The 19865-nt window shown below is 38.6% G+C and overlaps 1 protein-coding gene across 7 annotated transcripts in view; it reads right to left on the bottom strand.

Moving 5' to 3' along the window:
- The window catches only part of NRG4 (neuregulin 4), a 49657-nt gene that overhangs the window by 5837 nt on the left and 23955 nt on the right, over positions 1-19865 (bottom strand). For 3 of the 7 annotated variants that reach the window (XM_027657644.1, XM_027657646.1, XM_027657645.1), the window contains exons 2-3: positions 10758-10851; positions 3520-3669 (exon numbers count right to left, since the gene is read on the bottom strand). In XM_027657644.1, coding sequence (XP_027513445.1) covers positions 3520-3669; positions 10758-10851 — 244 coding nt within the window. Of the gene's footprint in view, positions 1-3519; positions 3670-10757; positions 10852-14749; positions 14816-15828; positions 15997-19745; positions 19860-19865 lie in introns of those variants that run through there. The other 4 variants (XM_027657648.1, XM_027657649.1, XM_027657647.1 and 1 more) reach the window with 4 other exon arrangements.

Below are 19865 nucleotides of genomic sequence, written 5' to 3'. Positions count from 1 at the left end.
CCTGTGATTCCTGTCTAATTAATACTCAGTGTTTGTGAGAAGCCTGTATTGGAGGGAGAAGGACAGAGATGAGAGGCCAGTAGAGCACTCAGAACTACGTGGCTTCTCTCCTAATGTTCCTGTTTGTCTGATTTCTCAGCTCTTTGTTTAAGCAATTAGTAGACAGCACAAAATAATTTATTATTAATTCTCTTGATGTTTGGAAATGATGTGAAATTCTCCACACTTTGTTGAGGAGACACAAATCTTGTAAAGATTTGTAAAGATCTCTTGCTGTCTTGTTCCCTTTCTTTTAATAGTAATCAGACATCTGCTCTCTTGAGAAGAGTCATGAGCTCTTCTCTGTTCTGTCCAGTTTGTGTCCTGTGGTGATGTAACTCCTCCACAAAGTCTGTTGTCTTGGACAGCTCAGGTGGCTTTATTCCTAGACCCTGTAGTTTTGGCTGGCTGAGATCCCATTCATCAACATTACACTTACCTTACAGGTAATTTGGCATTTCAACATGGACTTACAGTGAAATATAGAAATGAATTACAGATTTATTTTAGTTTTCCCTAGGCTTTGTTCTGTTCCTCTAAGCTCTGTGTGTGGCATTTAGGCTTCTGTATTGCTTTTAAATAAAAGCTGGCTTATGTGCCATCTATAGTCATCAGCCACCTTTCTTATTCTTCTTCCAGCAACCCTTGGACAATATGTTTCTGGAGGAAGAAGGCCAGATGGATGTGGTCTGACAGGTGACTTGCTGGAAGCAAAATATGCCATTTGTTACCCAGTACCAGTGTAATAGCAGGGATTTTTGCAGACTTTCCTGTTTTGCCCATGTCAGAAAGACAGACTTTATGACTCTGTTTGTTGGAGGGGTGTTTGTTTCAAGGTGGAGAGCACCTGCATCTGGATTTGCACTCTGCAGACTGAAAAAAATAAATCATCAGCTGATAAAAATGTGATGACTCAGCTAAATGTAAAAAGAATTATTTCCCACTGCTCACCCAGAGCTTTCCTGTGCAGCCCTATTCTTTTATGGGTTTCTTTCACTGTTAGTTATGACTTAGTTTTATAAGCAGAGCACTGAAACCCTTTCTCTCCACCCTTGTATGGCTGAATGGATTTGTTTCTAGGGAGCATTAAATGCACTTGCATATGCTTGGTCCTCAAATCTGTCCCAAGTAGCCTCAGAGAAAGACAACTTGGAAAGGAAGGGAGGTATAAGTGATGATACAAACAAGAAAACAGAGCAAAACTGATTTCCTAAATTCTAAAAGATTTAATGTGTAATTTTAGGGATTCTGTTTCTTTGTCCTGAACTTCCAGTAGTATCTCCTCTTCTGCATCCCTCCAGATTGCATTACTGTTTATACTAAAACCCCACTAGAACCCTCTGCTGAAAGGGCCATGGAAATGCTTAATAAAACACAATAGTGGGAAAAAACTCTGCTTTCTGATTGTGGATCAAACATCTTTGTTAATAAAGTATAACAGTGGAAACAGTATTTTTCCTTAACATTTTAAACTTAACATATCCTGTCAAGGACAAGCCAAAGATGATGCAATTCTCTTCTAAGATAGGATACAGGTGATAGATCAAATTTGAGGAAAAAAAGTGCAGATTAATGACAGCTGCTGGCAATAATCCTCATTCACACAGCTGAAAAGAGAGCAGAAGATTAAAGTATCCACTTGAGACTCCTCACATGTTGGTCACTTCAGTCAAGACATAAGGACTTACAGATGTGAAGTGTTTCTTGCATAGATGAGTTCTCTAGCAGATGATTGTCCTACATCAGCCTCAGAAGTGTAAAGGTAAGACAAGACAATTTTGAGCCAGTTAGGTTCTTTTATCTGTTCTAAAGAAGTTGATAATGATTATATGAGATTTCCCAAGCTAGTCTGGTATGTAAGATAAGTTCAAGGGCAACTATGTTAAGACTGAGTTATTTTTCTAATAAAGAGGCATCACTACTTGTTCTGCCAGTTAGGCAGAGCTTGAGTGAAGAGTAGGTGAGGTTCATCTTCCAACTGTCTAATAAAAGAACTTGCACAGACCTGTCATCGCTGTCACTCTAAGATTCTGTACTTTGACCATGACACTCAGTAGACTGTGTCTCCAGCTTTCCCCTAATTTTGCTGTATGCAAGAGGAAAGGGATCTTTTAACAGATTGCTCCCTTCTTGGAGACAATTTTATTTCTGAAGAAATACTGCCTGTATGACACTTGAATGAATTTTTCTCAAGTTAGTTAAAGCTGTATTCTAATAACTTTTTGGTAATCTTCAAATGTTCTTTAGTGAAGAACTGCTGTGGCATTCCATGGCTAAGCAGGAGTAATTTAACTAAAATTACTAAGGTGGGGGGTATGCTTTACAACAAGGGGGGTTTTTATACAAACTTGTATCAAATGCTCTCTATCTCTTCTAAATACATTCAGCTGTGGGAAAAACTGGCATTCAGTGGGTTTCCATGACAGCAGCTGAGGTAAAACTGGCCCAGCTATTCCAAAGGTCGCTCATTGAAAGGCACTGATCAGAGAGGTTGATTTGGCAATGTGATTATGGGAGAGCAAAGAACAGAATTGCAAGAACCTTTGGTTATCACAGCCAAGGAGAAATGCAGTACAGGAGAAAGGGGAAGAGGCTGCAAGTCTGTGATGGCCAAGAATTACAGGGACTCGTGTAAGTTGCCTCATAAAGGCATAAACACACATTAATGGTGTATGACAAAATAAGCTCTTATAAAAAGTGCTGTACTCTAAAAATAAAGAAGGTTGACTTGCATTATAAATGCAGAGAGTAAGTGAAAACAGTAAGTTTGTTTGGGTTTGGTCTAAGTGTACTGACACATGTACAGCATCAAATAGCTGCTTTAATCCCAATAACTGCTTGTGTGTTTTCATTCCAAGTCCTGATATGCCTAAAATGCTGCAAAAACCAAACCTGCAGCACTTGCTGTCTAGCACTGACATGTTCCTGCTACTCTAACATGGATCATCCCGGACAAATAAGTTAGCCCTCTGTTTTGTTCAAAATGTTAGTTAGGAAATATCCTACTGGGATTATTCTTCACTTTCATTCTTTCCTTAGTTTTCCTTTTTAGACCAGGAGCTGTAGAGGAATTAGGAGCTAATGGCACCAGTTGCTTTGGCTGCCAGCTCAGTGGGAACAGTTTTTGTTCCCTAAGCACTTCATCAATTTGCTTCTACTTCTCAATCTTCAGACAACATAAGGTTTCTAAATGTTAGCACTAACTCTGGGTAGACTGTGGATCTCAAACATGGGTGTACTACCTGTGTTTTTTACAAAGCAACTACAAGTAATAGCTTAGAAAAGACACTGAGAAAACTTTAAGCCAGGAAGTGAAATATTACAAGCAACAAGTTGAGACACCCACATTCATTATGTTGAATAACCATACAACCTTATGGATAATTCATTACATGCTTTTACATTCAGATAATTAGTACATGATTACCAGAAGAAATTTCTACTTGATTAAACAGCTTCAGCCTTATGAAGCACTTTTACCTGCAAAGGAAGTAGAATGCTCCAATTACAAGAACTCCTAGAAGAAGAAGTGAAGCCAAGAAAGCTGCAAACAGGTCACCTTTTGTTTGGGACTTGATGCTGGGCAGCAAAACTTCCTCACAACGGGCTCCTGTGTAGTGCTCAATACACCTGGGAAACCAAGTGGTATTCAGATTAGATGGTAACTTGTCAAAGGCTTCTTTTGCTCTTAAGTGGGGAGAGAACTGTTATGACATAATTCAAAGTTTGTATTTGCTGGGCAGCAGCTCTTCTTAGGGAATTTCCTCTCACCTTGTATTTCTGGAACAAAGGGAACTGGGCACATTGGGCATCAAATTTACATTCTGATCCATACTACTTTCATATGTTAAATTTAATATATTCATTACTGACAGATTTAATTAATTAAATCTACCTCTTTTTAGTGTTAACTGTGTCATCCCACTGGTTCTCACACAGTAGCCATGCTTTCTTTTCTCCCTTTCATGTAACTTTTAGCTTCCTTTGTTGAAGAGCTGTCAGGTAAATAGATCCAGGAAATGGGAATTCATCGAGACACAGTACACCTTAAATTGCAGAAGTAGTTTATGCAGTGTAATAATTCATGCCAGGACATGTCATGTGCTTGGTGAATAACCCTCTCCTGGAGAGACCTAGGTAAGTCTTCTCTACTATGCTTATTTTATAAAATTTATGTATTGAGCCTCTGAAAACTTCTTCTGAAGAAAGGATTAAAATGGATATGGTATTTTACCACGGTAAAATGGTATATTTTATTAAAAATAAATAGAAGTAATGGCTTAGTAATTCACATTCAGTCAAAAATAGATAGGTTGAAGCTAAACTAATCTTCATTTGTCTTGTATTTTGCACTTACTCTGCTAAGTTTTCTTTTGCAGTACAGAAAATGGAAAGCACTTCTTCAGTATCTACACTCTGCATGTATTTTTGATATATGTAAATTTGCTTCCCTCTATTTGTATTACTAAAGATCTCGCTCCTTCTTGCTATTTCTGGCACTGAAGTCATAATAATCTGTGACATAAGCAATTTGAGGCTCCAGCTGAGAGAAATGGGCTGAACCCTGTAGCATACTTGAAGTTCTCCACTGCCATTGGCAGCTGCAAGGTATAATTTCAGATGAGGGATAAGAAGAGGGAGTGGGGAGGAACTGCCAGAAAGGAGAAATGTCTGGGACATGTAAGACAAAAGGATCCCTGTGAGCTTTCCAACGTGGAGGCTCGATGTGACTCCACTTTCTGCACATTATGGACAGTATTTCAGTACTGCTGGTCTCAGCCATTGCACAAAGAATTACTACCCTTTCTTTTAATTCTTTGTCTTTGGAAATATAATGGAAGATTTAGACACTAAAAAAAAATCTGTTTAATTATCATCGTATATTAAAGCTGTGCAGCTGATCAAACTGCCAAGGACAATGGGAGACTTTTCAAAGTTATGATGTGTCACTGCTGGGAGAAGCAAGGGCAGGCAGACTGCTCTGATTGCTTGAGATAATGTTCCAGGTATTTACTCTAAGTGTAGTGGCTTTTCAGTGGCCTATTTCTGAAATACTTTAGAATACTTTAAGAATAGAAGTGTAGTTTGAGTGGGGCATTGTTCTCTAGCAAGTGAGAGAGAAATGCTTTGGAGAGCTGAATAGAGTCACAGGGATAGAAAATGGAATATGAAATTCATAGAAGTATTCTTGAATACCAATGGAAACTGGAGAATAATGCAAGGCTAAAATGATACAGTAAGGAAAAAAAACAAATAGGTTTTGGCATCAAATTAAGGCTCATGGAAAAGTTCTAAAGAATGAGTGTAAAGGGAGTAAGTCAGTAACCTAAAGAGTCAAATGGTGCAGGAGAAAGAAAAGACAGTCCTGCTGCAGAGAGTTGCACACAGGATCAGGTAAAAGGTGAGGGTTAGTGAACTGTTGTGAGAAGTAAAGGTGACACGATCGGTGCGTAGAAGTTGAATTCATGTGCTGCAAAAGACCACAGGAAAAAAAATTGGGAATGTGATGACAGCCTAGAAAAAAGCTCACTGAGATTGTAGCACGTCCTACTAAATAGAAAAACACAACCAGATGCTTGAGGTAGTCACAAACCTTTAAGAGGGAAAGGAGCTTGAAGGCCTAAGACTCTTAAGGAGAAAACTACAGCAATATGAATGCAGGGTTAGAGCAACAGGAAAAACCCCTGCACTAAAAAAAGCACATGCAAAACTTAAACATCCTGGATGCTGAACCTCTTCTGCATGGATGTAACAAAAACAAGTTGTAGAAACATGTTTTTCATGACTGGCTAGTTTGATAGTATCCGTTTAACTGTGTGCACTGGATTAGGGATTACAAACTAGGCTGAGCTGTTGACACACTTGCTCGAAGTGATTCCAAGCTATATAAAAATTGCTGCCATAAAACCTAAAAATTATGTAGGTTTTCATAGAAACAGGAAAATTGCGATGAGTTACCTCTGGGTTTTACATATAAATAAACAAAATTATAACTAATGTGACCTTAGCAACAAACTGTGCTACAGCCAGGGCATTTCTGAAAATCCAGATGTTCAAATATTGGCTTTCACGAGCTTTTATGAAGTCACCTGTCCTGATGTACACAGAGGTGAAGGCAACTGATGCTTTAAGACAACCAGGAAAGGTTTCTGCTGCAAGTCCTTTCCTAAAATTGGTGAGAAACTAAGCAGACTTCTATAATTAGCAGTGGAACTCACTCAAAAGACCTGCTTATCCTGTAGCAGAGCTTTAATAATTTCAGTGGAGTTACTTATGCAATGACTGCAAGCAAGTCAGAAACACAGTGTCTAACAAGCATGTGGGCCATGAACATAATCCATGGTATCTATCTCATGCCTTCTAGAGGTAGTCAGCCTTACTAGACACAGCCTCAAAAGCCAGCAGCTTTTAAGATAAACTCCTAGTTTATCTTGTTTGTAACGGATGCCTAAAAGTAGAGCCCGGGTTAGGAGCAGCTGTTAATAGGGCAGGCACTGGTGCATCTGCACTTGAATAAACTGGGGCAAAACCAGAGCAGCCAGGTTCTAGGCTGGACTAAGAGCATAAGACTCATTAAGTCTTGTGCTCCCTAGGCGAGGTGTAGCTGCTGCAGAACATCACCTCCATGCTGTGAGTCTGCTGCCTCAGCACGTGCTCTGTGTTGCCTAAATGGTCCTACTATGTAGCATCCCAAACTTGATTTTTAAAATGGAAAAGAGGTCTTTCCCCCCTCTAAGAAATTAGAATTTCTAATTCAATCAGAGTGGAAATACAGCAGCCTTCGATGTTTGAGGGAAATCTGTGACTGAAACCTCCCATTTTCAGAAAGCATCCAGATTTGTGCTCTCCTAGGTGCCTGCACACACATGCACACACACCCACGCCTCCTGTCAGACGAGATGAGCCAGCCTCAAACTGTTGTATACAAACATACTACAGGAGCTGTGCTACAGACAAAACACTAGCAGAGGTAAAGAAATCCAGAGAGTCTTTCAGCATAGGATATTAATCCAAACCACCTGTGTCAGCATCAGTACAAAGTGGAAGTAAATAGACTGCATTGGGTGAGTCTGCAATTCTATTGCTCCCCTAAAATCTGAGTAGTAACTAAAACAGAAGCATGAAGGTCTTGCAATAACAGGAGGCACTACTGCTGTTTTTTTCATGGGGCTGTGCAAGGGGTCCTCTGCCTGTGGGATATAGGAACAAGGTGAGGTTTCTTTCTCTGCCAGACTCCCAAGTGGGCAACATAAGGAAGTATCTGACAGACTTTAAAAATGGAAGTAGAGTTTGAGTCAAATATGCACCTGGATTCTCATTGCACTGCATTACACTGTAAGGGTGTTGACTTCAGTTTTCGTTTAGTCTTCCTTTAGTCAGAAAAATCCCCGGTGCTTCTTGGTATCAAAATTACTTGCATGGAAATACAAAGCTCTAAGCAGAAAAAGCTGAAAAACTATCTGCTTGTCAATGTAACTCAGATTACATGGCTGAGAGCTTCAAAAGCACCATAATCTTCAGTCTGTAGCAGGCTCCTAAAAGTTGTCTTAATCCATACACTGTAAGGACATCTAGTAAGTATGAAAAAGAATTTCAAGCCAAAGTGAATAAACAATAGCAAAGTTAATTGGAAGCCCTAAGCAGGTTTTTAAAAATTTTTGCATTGAGGGGAGTTTCAAAACTGTTACTCTGAAGATGACTTCATATACAAAGAGAGTAAAAGAAAATGCTCCTACTGGAGAGAAGTTGAAAGAATTGATTATTTTTCCCTAGAACTCCCTTAACTATGTGTTTATGTGGCAAGATTTGCCATATCTCCAGTTGTAATTCTGATTGCTAATAGTTTACAAAGACATAAGATAAGGAGAGCATTCACTGTTGATTTTGTGTGTACTGCCCTCCGAAGCAGAGGAGCTATGTTTGTGTGGTCTTATGCCATCTGTATTTTGTTTGAAACACAGAAGAATGCTCTCAGAAATCTGCCAAGTGTAAGAAAAAAATGGAAGTACCAGAGCTCCCCCTCAGAAAACAAAATCTTCACCTTGTTCTGCCCCGCATTAATTAATGCTTCTGGGACAGCTGCCATCAGGTGCTGAGGCAAATGCTTTCAGCCTTGTGGTTCCTGAGACACCTGAGGCAGCTGCTTTTCCATCCTTCTCTGTCCTGCTGCCTGTTTATTTAGTACATTTAAGTGTTCCTGGGTTTGAAGCTCATCTGGTTTATGGTGCCAGGTGTGCCTTTTGCTGCTGAGAACGTTAACTCATTGTTAGGAAAGCAGTGAGGGAGGATGGCAGCTGAGCAACTTCATGTTTCAGCACACATCAGCTGTATTTAAAATCTGCTAATGTTGCACAGGAAGGGGGAGTCAATTAATGTTTGTTTCTATTAAATCTCTACCTTGTATATGTCCATTTCTGAATGATTAAAATAACTTAAATTCCAAAGGTAAACGGTGGCTCTTAATTTTTTAGCATGCATAAAACCACATATTTCTAATGACTGATGTATTTTCCTTAGTTTTGTGGCGAAATTACTTCCAATGACGTTGCATTGGGTAATCTGGACTATGTTTAGCACAACACATTGGTGTAACTAAGTAGCATGTCAAGGCAAATGTGTTTCAAGGTATTTTTACAGTTTGTTAGGCTGTTCTTTCTCCATCTCCCCCTTTTAACTATCAGTCATCCAGCCTTTGAGTCTAAAAGTGATTTGAGTTTTCTTTTGGTGGGAGATGATCATTTGAGAACACTTGGGAGCTTTGGGTGGGATTTGGCAGAAACCTCCATCAAAGAAACTTTGTGCAACCATGTGATGATGCCAGTCTTGAAGTTCCAAAGCACCAAATATTTCCTGAATTCTGCTGAATCGTGATGCATTTTTTCTGTTGTTTCTATTCACATCACTGCTGATTACTAAGATATCTGTGTGTAAACAAAACCTTTCTCATCTATAATTAGCCTTCTCTGACTGATTAAGGAACATGCTTAGAATGAGGACATGCTTAAATAGAATGCTGCTATTTAAACCATCTAACTTCATAATCAATCGCTAGATACAGAAAAAAAAATAATTTAAATGCAGTAAGATTGCCTGAGTATAACAGAAATGCTCTTAAGATGTTGCTTTTCTGCTTCAGCAGATTATAAAATCCTATAGCACCTGAACTGCAAATGACTTCATTTGGAGCTGTTAAAGTGGAAATTATCTATGCTGACTAGTTTGTGCTCCTGAAGGATGAATTGTTCTGAGGATTTGTTACTTCATATTTATAGTTATTGCATCAAATACATCCTTCCTTGTTACGCAGTCTAGCAATAGTTGAGAAGGGGCTTCGAAATTGTGTAACCGATGCTATTTAGTTTAACCATTCATTTTTCATTTAAGTATTTTAATATCAGTAATATGGGATTCCTTCCAGAAAAAAAAAAAACAGCATGTATTTCAAAATGTTTCACTTTTTGTGTGTGTGGTATTCATTTTCTATCACACAAGCTTGCAAGGTTTAGCAGAGAATAAATCACCATCATCCAGCACTTTGGAGCTCTAGTCTCCCTTCTGGATGTGATTCATTGTGACACTGGACAATGACAGTGATCTGCTGTGTATATTTTTCAATGAGCATTTATCACAAAACTGTCTCTTTTCTCCTCATCTAACTAAATGAGTTTACATGCTTGAGCTCAAGTGTTTAAATTGAACTGTCCCAAACAAAACAAAGAGATATTTTAATTAGGCATCTGGGAACAGATTTTGTTCCCTTCTTCAACTGTTTTATCCAGTTATCATTAGTTATAGCTCAAGATGGAAGAGGGAGCAGAAGTTGCCATAGAAGCAAAAAAGGTAATATCCTTAAGTGTATGTAATATTTGTCTGAATGCCTGTTATTTTGTTAAGTAAACCCATTAAATCAATCATAATTTATTTTGATGAATGATAACTCAGAATTAGTAAATGAACCATGAAAAATGAGAATTTCATTTAGCATCTTATGTCTTGGTAAATGAGAAAATAAAAAGATAGGGTTGTATTCATGCAGGAAATGTATCCACATGCAAAACCAGGAAGTGCTACTTTTCCAGTGTGCTAAATGGGCTTCAGAGAGAAGAATGGTTCTGTTATGGAATGATGTAGGGAGTATCTGTATTTGCTGCCTTCATGTTTCTTTTTCAGGTAGTCTTTGGCTGTCACTGGAAAGCTGAATATTTCAGCAAAATTCAGACAACACAGTAAGTCTTGAATTACAGTCTTTTTTTTTTTCCCCCTTAAAAGATCATATTATTTTTTGTGCCTCTTTGTTTTGTTCATGGTAGGCCATTTTATGTTACAAAAATGTTTGTAATATCATTCATCTGTAAGAAAGACTGGGAATGTACTTTGCCTTTCTGAATGCCTTTCCTACAGTCTATATTCCATGAGGCAAAGGGTATTTTGTTCTTTCTGTATTGTAATGAGGGAAGAGACGTGGCTCTAAATATAGACATCATCCTGAATGCATACGTAACTGAGTGCTGTTGCACCTGCCAAGCAAGTATAAACCAAGTATACACAATTATTTGTCTCATATTGTCATGGCTCTGCAAGCTTGGAAAGTAATAGGTAATAGATATTTTCTTTTAGATAACATTTTAACAGTGATTTCCTAAAGAAACAAAATGGAGACATAGTCTTTAGACAGCTACTGTCCAATACTTAGACACACAAACTTCAGTTTCACTGACCTGCAGAATGGACTGGATACAGTAGGAATCATATAACAAATCCCTCCATTTAGACAAAAAGATCCATAACTGGTGCCACAGAGTTCTTCATGATCTTAAAAATAAGACCAAAAAAAACACTGAGAAAAATAGAGACTTCAAAACCAGAAAAACACCAAAACAAACCCTCACACAAACAAAACCACCCTATGAACAGAAAAGGTGTTGGCCTTGCCCTCCAGGCCAGCAACACACAGCACTGTCCTGCACAACTGTTTCATGTAACAATATGTGGAAAAGATCACTAATTTATCACCATATCACATGTGAAACACCTAAATTAGATAAATAAATCAAACTTTCTCTGGCAGTGAGAGGAACTTCTGAACTCTCCGTTACTTCCTTCGCCGTGCCGAGCACAGTGACCACACGATGACCTGTGGGGAGTCTGGTTTGTCCTGTTCCACTGGCACAAACTATCTTTAGCTTAACTACCTTCTGTGAGAGGCTCAGCCAGTACAGGTGCACCCAGAATAGTCACAGGTGTGGGCCAGCACATTCTGAGACTGCTCAGGGCTGTGTTAAGAGCTGAATCACAGCCCACTTGGACACCGTCAGGTTTTCCCACCCCAGTTCTTAATGACCAGAGGAGGAGACAGCCTGCCAAGGGTCACTTACGTGGTACAATGTAATCTCCACAGACCTCAGAAAGGCTTTGTCCTGACTCAGTAGGCTTCTTGGATGAATTGCTAGTGTGTTAAACATAATTAGGAATTCTAATAACACCCCCATACAGGACACTAATGTTGGCACTCGTAGCAGCAGTTGACCATTTTATGCTCCAAAAGCATTTTTAACTGTACCACTTCACTCTTTCTGAAAGCAGTCTAAATTTGGAAGATGGACTGCATATATTTATGACACATTATTAAATGTGTAATTCATTTTATATATATGCATATATATTTTTATATATTTCTTCCATCTTATGAAACCACAGTATCTCGATCAAAACAAAAATAGAGCAGTCTTCTGACATCACAAGGGTGAGAATCATGTGTTACCTCACTCTTTAAGTGTTCTTGCTGTTATTTCTCCCAGAAGCTCTGAAAATAAGAACTCTGCTGTCTCACTATTTATGTATAGAAGACATGTTCTATACAAAATACAGTGTTAAGAGTAATCAAGAGTTTAGTTTTCTTGTTTGTTCTTCAGGAAAAAGAGTTAGGGTTCCCCTTTATTCCTGCAGAAAAAAAGTGAGAAGTGTGGCCATAAGAAATCCTACCCTAGAGGGAGTTTCTACAGCTCTGTATGTAAAATAAAACTGACTTTTCTAAGAGTAGGAGAGAGGCTTAGCTACTTCTAACTCTGCAACAAAACCATTGTGTATCCTGCTATCCTCGAGACAATCTCCAGCAATTCCATTCTCCCTTTTTTTCCACATATTCTTCCATTTCTGTGATGGCATACTGATGTAGGAGTGTGAGTCAAGTCCTTCTGTTATTTTAAGGTGAAGGCAGTTAAACCCCAGTGCCCAACAGGAATTCAGTGTCATGTTCCTCTTATCCAAGCGCATCCAAATGGGAACTGGACCTTTTTGCCTGTGTGCAGATAAATGAGGGAGCTGGAGGAGGGAGAAGAAAGGCTGGAAAGATTGTTCATGTTTGACCTTGTTGCACAGAAATGTGTGTTCTGCCCTACCTCGTTAGAAGTTAAATGGAAATTTACTTTAACTCCGAAGCTTTCTGTGCTTGTCTACTGGCAATTCATTTCCTGCAAGTTCACTATTAGAAGACTAACAGTACAATTGCAATAGGAATAAAATGGGCACAGAATTAAAACGAGGAGGTTTTTAAACAAGAACTACAAATTACTTGATTTTAGTCTATTCAAACCTAACAGTGGACCTTCTGTGAGAGTGTAATTCAATTGAATCCTCTGTCAAATGAAGAGAGGGTACTGAACACATGAACAGTGTATCAGGATATCCATACAATTATAAGAATCAACTGAGAAAAACAAAACTCTCAACGTGCTCTCAACTCTATCAAGTGTCTGAGAGAGTTAACTGTTGAAATTCTACCAGATGGAAAAGCAAGATGATAGAAGGTAGACCCCCCCCAAAAAAATTCTTTTACACAGCTGATGGAAAGGTTGCAAAGAAGTTCTCGTGAGAATTAATGAGAATTTGTTAACCTCCTTAAAATCCTGCCTTAAGGTTCTATTTCTTTTCTTCATCTTTAGGCAGAAGTGGACCTGTCTCACACTGGCACAGTGGTACAGTCCTGAGGAAACCTCAATGCCTCGAGTCACCCAGGCCTCGGGACACCTGGGAGAGTGATCCCTGTTCAGGTGTGATCTCTGTATTAAGGACCAGCTCTGCAGCACAACCAGGCATTTCTGTTCTGGCAAAATACCTCAGGCACTCTGTCTTAGGCCTGTTAGAGAATGTGAGAGAGGCAGAGAGAGAGAACAAAAAGTGCCCGGGGAGCCTTTGAAACCTTTTTGATTGTAATTACAGACAATTTTTCTATGGGCTATTTCTTTCCAGAGATAGACTTTTTCTAGTCCTGAGGGAAAAATGGTAACCTTAATTTTACAAGTGATGAAGAAACCTCTATGTCCATCTAGATCAGGTGCCCCTTTTTCCATCCTGTTGTGCTTTTCATTAGTTCTATTTTGTTTATCAATACTTTGTTACTACTTAGTGAAATTATCAGAGTAATACAGTATAAAGTAGATGTCAGAATTACAAGAGGCAATAAAAGAAAATTCAGGATGCTCAACACTAGAAAACATTATTACTAGAAAATCGTAACACAAAAATAGATATTATTGTACTCCATACCTACTGTACTGAAATAGAGTATCTTGCAGCAAATTTCAGAGCCACAGTTCTGTATTTATAGATAGGAAGGTGTGAAAGCACCAGTTTATCCCTCTAAATTTATAGTCAATGATGCAAAAGAGTATACTGGAGAATCAGAAGGGGTTCAGTACAAGCCAAAACCCAATTACATTAGCATTGGTGAATGTGTTATGATTTTTCATGAGGTAGGTCAATACATTATATTAATCTAAAAATGCAAATTGTGTGCTTTGAAAGTCAAATGTATATTACATTCAGACTCCATAATCAAGATAGAAAAGTTTAACAAGTCAAGTGATGATTGGAGATTAAAAAAATACAAAAGATTTAGCTTTTAAATTAACAGAGCTCTATGTATGTTGTACATAATATATATGTATGTATTTGTATGTGAGAGATTAAAGAGAAGTAGGACACAAAGTTATTTTTAAAAAAAGTTGAATTTGGTGGAAGGAGAAGCAAAGAGGAATAAAACAAGGTTGTTCTTTCTTAATGCTAGACTATCAATACTTCAAACTGGCTGGGGTAATAGCAGGCTCTAAATACACTTATTCTTAATTATTCTTTTTGAGGACATGCACATGTCCTGGTTTCAGCTGGGACAGAGTTAATTTTCTTCCTGGTAGCTGGTACAGTGCTGTGTCCCTAAACTATCTCGTCTGTTTGCATTTAAACTTTTGTAACCTGACTGTCCTAGCTATTAAAAAAACAAATTCAGGCTCAACACCACCTTAACTCTCCAAGAGCCAAGCCAGCCTTGATAATCCACATGTTGACTCAGCTGTCTTGCCTAGTCCAGAGGCTAAAATACTGGACTGTCTAACCCTGAAGTCTGCTAACACAAAAAAGGAAAGGGGGAGGAGTGGGGAATGTTGACAGAAGATAAAAGGGGGCTGATGCTTCCTCACTTATAAGCAACTTTGGACTGTATGCTAATCAGTCACAAAGTGTGAAACGTTCGGATTGATCAAAGCAAACATCCCCTTACAGAATCTGTACCGTCAGCAGGTGAACTGTAGTAAGGGATGGGAGCTCTACAGAGCAGTTGTGACAATCCCAGGGGCAGCTCCCAAATTCAAGGCAATATTAATGAATTCTAATTATACATGTATGTGTTTCCAGGTAAAGACTTGGAAGAAATTACCTGTTCGCATATTATTCCGACAACAATTTTTATTCTTGGTCAGAGGCTACTCTTCTAAAACAGCACCTGAAGACAAACATGGAAGTTGAGCATGTCATTTTTAAACCTGGTGACTTTTTCCCCTGAAGAGACAGCTATTGGAATGCAACTTAGTGTTGCTGCAAAGACGTCTGCTGCACTGTGACAGCGAGGTACTGTCAGATGTGAGCTCCATTAATTCACAGTTAATGGCAAACATTCAGCTCTGCTATCCAGTTCAGTGAATCCCTAAAGGCAGAGTAAAACCAAATTCACACTAAAGCATATTGAAACAATGAATGCTTTTTTCAAACTGCCACGCTTATTTGGAATTGCCATACCTGTGCATTTAGGCAATCTAATTGATTGTTTCTGGCCAGCTCATTAGATTGGTGTTTGCACCTTGAAAGACAGTGCACACAACTGACCCAGTCCTCAGAGTGGTGATTATTCAGTCAGGTAAGGCCTTGGTGGTAGAATTCTTGCATTCCACAAACAAGAACTTCCCAATTTGTCATTTCTCACTGAGAGTCTGTGTGTTCCAGTTGAGTGTTTCTCATGTCTGGATGTCAGGTGGAATTAGTAATACAGGCTGTGAATTTATCAGAACTCAGCAAGGTCAAGGCTTGTACAATGATCTTTAAAATCTGGAATAGAAACTCTCTGCCTGGACAGAAACCAATCTTCACCTGACAATGCTAAAAGAAACTTATTCTGTAGATATGCCAACTCTATAACCACCTAGCCTTGCTATATTGTGTTTTCTTGTTAGGTATAGTCAAGGTTTACTGTACCAAATAGGTTATGTTTAAGCCTAATGCAATAGATCATCTTATTTTTTCCATGTTTGCTCTTTTTTCTTAATTATACTTTAAAGTGTACGTAAAGCAATTATTTAAGCAAACTGCTTTATATTGGAAGGAAGAATCTTTTTCCCATTAAATGATCAAATAAAATTCTCAGCTTTACAAGGAATAATTGCCTATCCTTCAGCTTTCAGTAACAGAAACCCAACTTTCTGCAGAGGCCCATTTCAGAAGGTATAATGCATTTGTACTTACTTTATGAGCAGACAGTTCTGGTTTTCATGGGACCTCAGGTGGCTTCTCTAGTTTTCAAGTGTCCTCTCCATACACGAAAATCTGAAATGGCAGTTGCCTGTCACACTGGGCTGTAACAGCAAGGTCCCCACCCAAAGGCGTCCTCTTGAGCTGCCTCAGATACACAACCTTTGTGTGCACAACGAGAACAATTAACATTGCACAAAGAGACAGATGAACAGGAGTCACTTCAGAACTAAAATCCTGGCTTTAAAAGAAATAAATCATCCTGCAGATAGGTTTCTCCTGCAGTTGAGATCTGGATTTTATGTGCTGTGAAAAAGGCTTCACATTTACATACAGTGCAATGTGGGTGAGGTTACAGCAAAGACAAACATCCTTGCAGAGGCCAAGCACAGAATAGGGGAACACCCCATTATGCTCACAGAATCACTTGCATGTTTTTCTAGCGTTACCAGCACTACAGTTTATTGCTGAATTCAAAATATTCACATAGTCTAACTCACACAAATTGCATCATAAATATATTTTACACAGCAGTCAAAAATCTGATTTAAATTTGTATCTAATTGGAGCAAGCAGTCCTTGTTAATTTAGTCTCCCTTTTCCCAGGAAGTTCCACAAAGTGGTAAATATCCAATAGCGCTCATAACAGAAAATATAAACAGGATATATCACCTAAATTTCAGACTAGCTCCTGTACCAGATTTAATTAGGATAGGAGTCCTTGAATTAACAGAATAACTTTAGTTTTGCTACTGCAAAAAGGAGATCTCTCATCTCCTTTCCTTCATCTTACTATCAGTATGCACCTCACTGCCTCTGCTGCTGCGCCGGGTGTAAGTTAAACTTTTTTCAGGAGATGCTTAAATCCAGTGATCTGGCAGAAAATCCCATGGGGAAGCTGAGGTTTTCTGCTGCATCAGTGTGTTAAAGGGGTGTGCTGTGCCACTCCTCACTGCTTGGACTAGTTCTCACTGTGACGGGTACCACACGTTGTTTACAGGCTGACTGCAGACAAGGCAGCCTGAGGAAGCCCACGGGACCACTAGTTCTCTATTTTCAAACTTTGTTGCCTGCATATTCAAAGAAATAGGGGGTGGCAAAGGGGGGGGGGGGTGAAAATACTTCCTCACCAATCCAAGATGTCTGTGTGTCTGCATAATTCTATGTTTTAAGTTCTGAAAATAAGTATCACAATTTGGGTCTACAGCTGACTTTCCGGGGAGATGTTGCTGACAGCATTCACAGTTGTGGCTTTTTTTTTTTTTTTAAAGACTGAAGAGGAAATAAATCATTAGGTAGTCATGTACTTTTGAGTTTTTCTCTGGGGTGCTGCACTCTGAAAAGAGGTTCAAGTATGTATAAGTGTCCTAAAAAGAACAGATTGGAGTCCCTATCTCATTAGAAATAGGATGATATATTTAAAGAAAAGGAAATACTACCACAGAAATTGTTGCTAAACTCTATTCCAACTTGCCTAAACCTATCTGTGCACTGAGTTCATACTAGAAACACAAAGATCATTTGTGCTTCTACCTTCCACTTTCCAAACTGTCTTCCTCTTAAGAGGCAGATGTAGCCTATGCTCACAGAAACTACAGATCCAGTTGTATGAGTGCTCAACTGTGTATCTTGCATACATCTTGGGAGCTCCTGAAAAGTTACTCTGTGTATCCAGTTGGAGCATTTTAACCTGAAATTTAAAATACAGCCTATTTTGCTCTGTGCCAGCTCGTTAAAGAAAAGCTTCAGATCAGTTCTATCCTTTCCCCCACATCTTTGCCATCTAAACTGGCACTAACAGCAGCTGTACCTTGTTGGAAATGTTACAGTTTATACATTTAAGTCACCTGTGCCTACTGAGATATATTGGAACAAACGTTTTGAACTCACTGGGTTTGTCTTTAAATGAACCTGTGTGCTTTACTCCCCATATATTTAAATCAGAATCTGCTTTGCCTCTTGGGTTTGGGTACTTTTACTGGTTAGCTGGCCCAAGCATCCATGAGATGCTGTATCCCCCCAAAGAATGTAACTGTATGTCTTAGTGAGCACAGGCAGAGAAAAAGCAAGCCCTGAATAGTGATTTGGGCTTTGTTTTATGGTTCTTTGTTATTCAAACATTCTTCAAATTAATCTCTATATAAACACTCCCACAAATTAAAGATCATTTTGGTCATGTGGCTATTTCAAATACACATTTAGATTAAGTTTTGCGTCTTACAGCCATCATAAAGAATGAGATTTTACTGCATTATGTGTACTTTTTAAAAATAATTAAAAAAAAAAGTAAAATCTCATTCTGCCCCAATATTGAGCTCAAATATTTGTGTTGTGAAAACAGTGAACAGAAAAGGTTTCAAAAATTGCTTAGTGAGCTAATTAAATATAACCTTCCTTCTGAGATATGTCCTTGGTATCTGTCAAGCAGTTAGTAACCTACACCTCTTATTTTCTCCAAGAGCCACGACCTGTCCTGAAGTCTTGTTAAAAGGAGTCTGTTTTTTCTCTGTTATATCTAGGTATAACTTCTCATGCCCTCCCCATCTGAAGCTCATAACTGATCTGAGCACAGAAAATCATCAGGTGTCAGAAAAAAATCCATCAAACTGCCTGAAACAAATGAGGATCTCTCTAAGGAAGAATTCAAGGTGAGATGTTACAACAAATCTGTATAAGGACAATGTGTTGCTCAAATTTACACCCTGAAAGTTTCTTTTAGGATGGGACAGCCACAACGTGAGGGAATTCTAACAAAAGGCAGAAGCAAAGGCAGGTCATAAATAGCTCACAAATCTCAGTGTGCTTTGTCTTACAGGTTAATTTTTTTGACTACAGTTGTTTAAAATTCTTTCCATTGCAGTTTTCTGAAATGACAACAAATGACTGAGTCCTCTTGTCTTAGAAATGCCTACAGCAAAAATTTAGGTTTACGTTTTGATGCCTAGGATTAATTATGTACTACAACAGCAGCCTAAAACTCTTGACATGGTGTTGAAATTGCAACTTGAGACATTACAGTGACTTTAAGGGGACACTTCTCATTCCTATAATTTCCTAAGCAGTTTGCAACCGACTGCAAATTCCCATCAGAAACCCCAGTTCTACTGTATGAGATATTCATATAGACATTGGCAAAGCTACAAAGTTGAGCTTCTGTCAAATATAACTACAAATTCGTAATTTTGAGATAGAGATTCCAGTCTGGAGCCTGTGTGTGCTTATGTGGGGGGAATTAATAAATTTTGCAAGACACATTAAAAAAAAATCACTATCAAGCTTGGGAAAAAAACCCCACAACACTATTCTTTCAGTCTGTGTGCTTACTGATTTCTTCTGTGGCACTTTTGCTTCCAAGTTTCATCAACTCTTGTAAGGAATCAACTGAAATTAATGCAATTTAAAGGTTCTCACTGCGTGGTTAATTTTTACTCATACCTCAGTGGCAGATGTAGTGACCCCACAATGTCAGCTCCCCAGTGTCAGTAACCTCAGATCCAGCAATCACAACTCTAAAAATCCCTGTTACAAACTCGTGTACAAGAAGACAGTTTAGCACATGGTGACAGAACCAAATTGACTGGTGTCTCTTAAATAATGTTGAGTTACTAAAAAATGTTTATCGTGAGAGTTTAGATATTTACTTTTACATGGTAGTCATCAGGAATGAAATGTAACTGGTGTTCATTACACTGATTTAGATTTTTTAAGATTTATCCAGAGAGCTGGTTCCTATTACAGCATTGGGTGGATAACTCAAAACCTGAATTCCAGTCCCATTTATTTTGTCCATTTAAAGCACATTCTTAACCTTGGGTTGGTTTACTTCCTTTTTTCTCTCTCTCTCTTTTTTTCTTTTTGGGTGCGTTTAATTTTGTATTGAGTTAATTTGCTCTACTTAAACCACGGCTTACCGCAGCACAGGGGTATTCTTAACTCTGCTGGTGTAATCTCTCTCAGACTTGCACCGGGCAATCTGCTGAATCAACGTAATCCCTAATCCGCAGGGTGCAATCCCGCAGCTGCTCGCTCCG

The sequence above is a fragment of the Corapipo altera genome, unplaced genomic scaffold, assembly GCF_003945725.1.
Source record: "Corapipo altera isolate COAL_440 unplaced genomic scaffold, ASM394572v1 308, whole genome shotgun sequence".
In the NCBI taxonomy this organism is placed as follows: Eukaryota; Metazoa; Chordata; class Aves; order Passeriformes; family Pipridae; genus Corapipo; species Corapipo altera.
The sequence above is the reverse complement of the archived record's forward strand: the minus strand, read 5'-3'. Positions and strand labels throughout refer to the sequence as shown.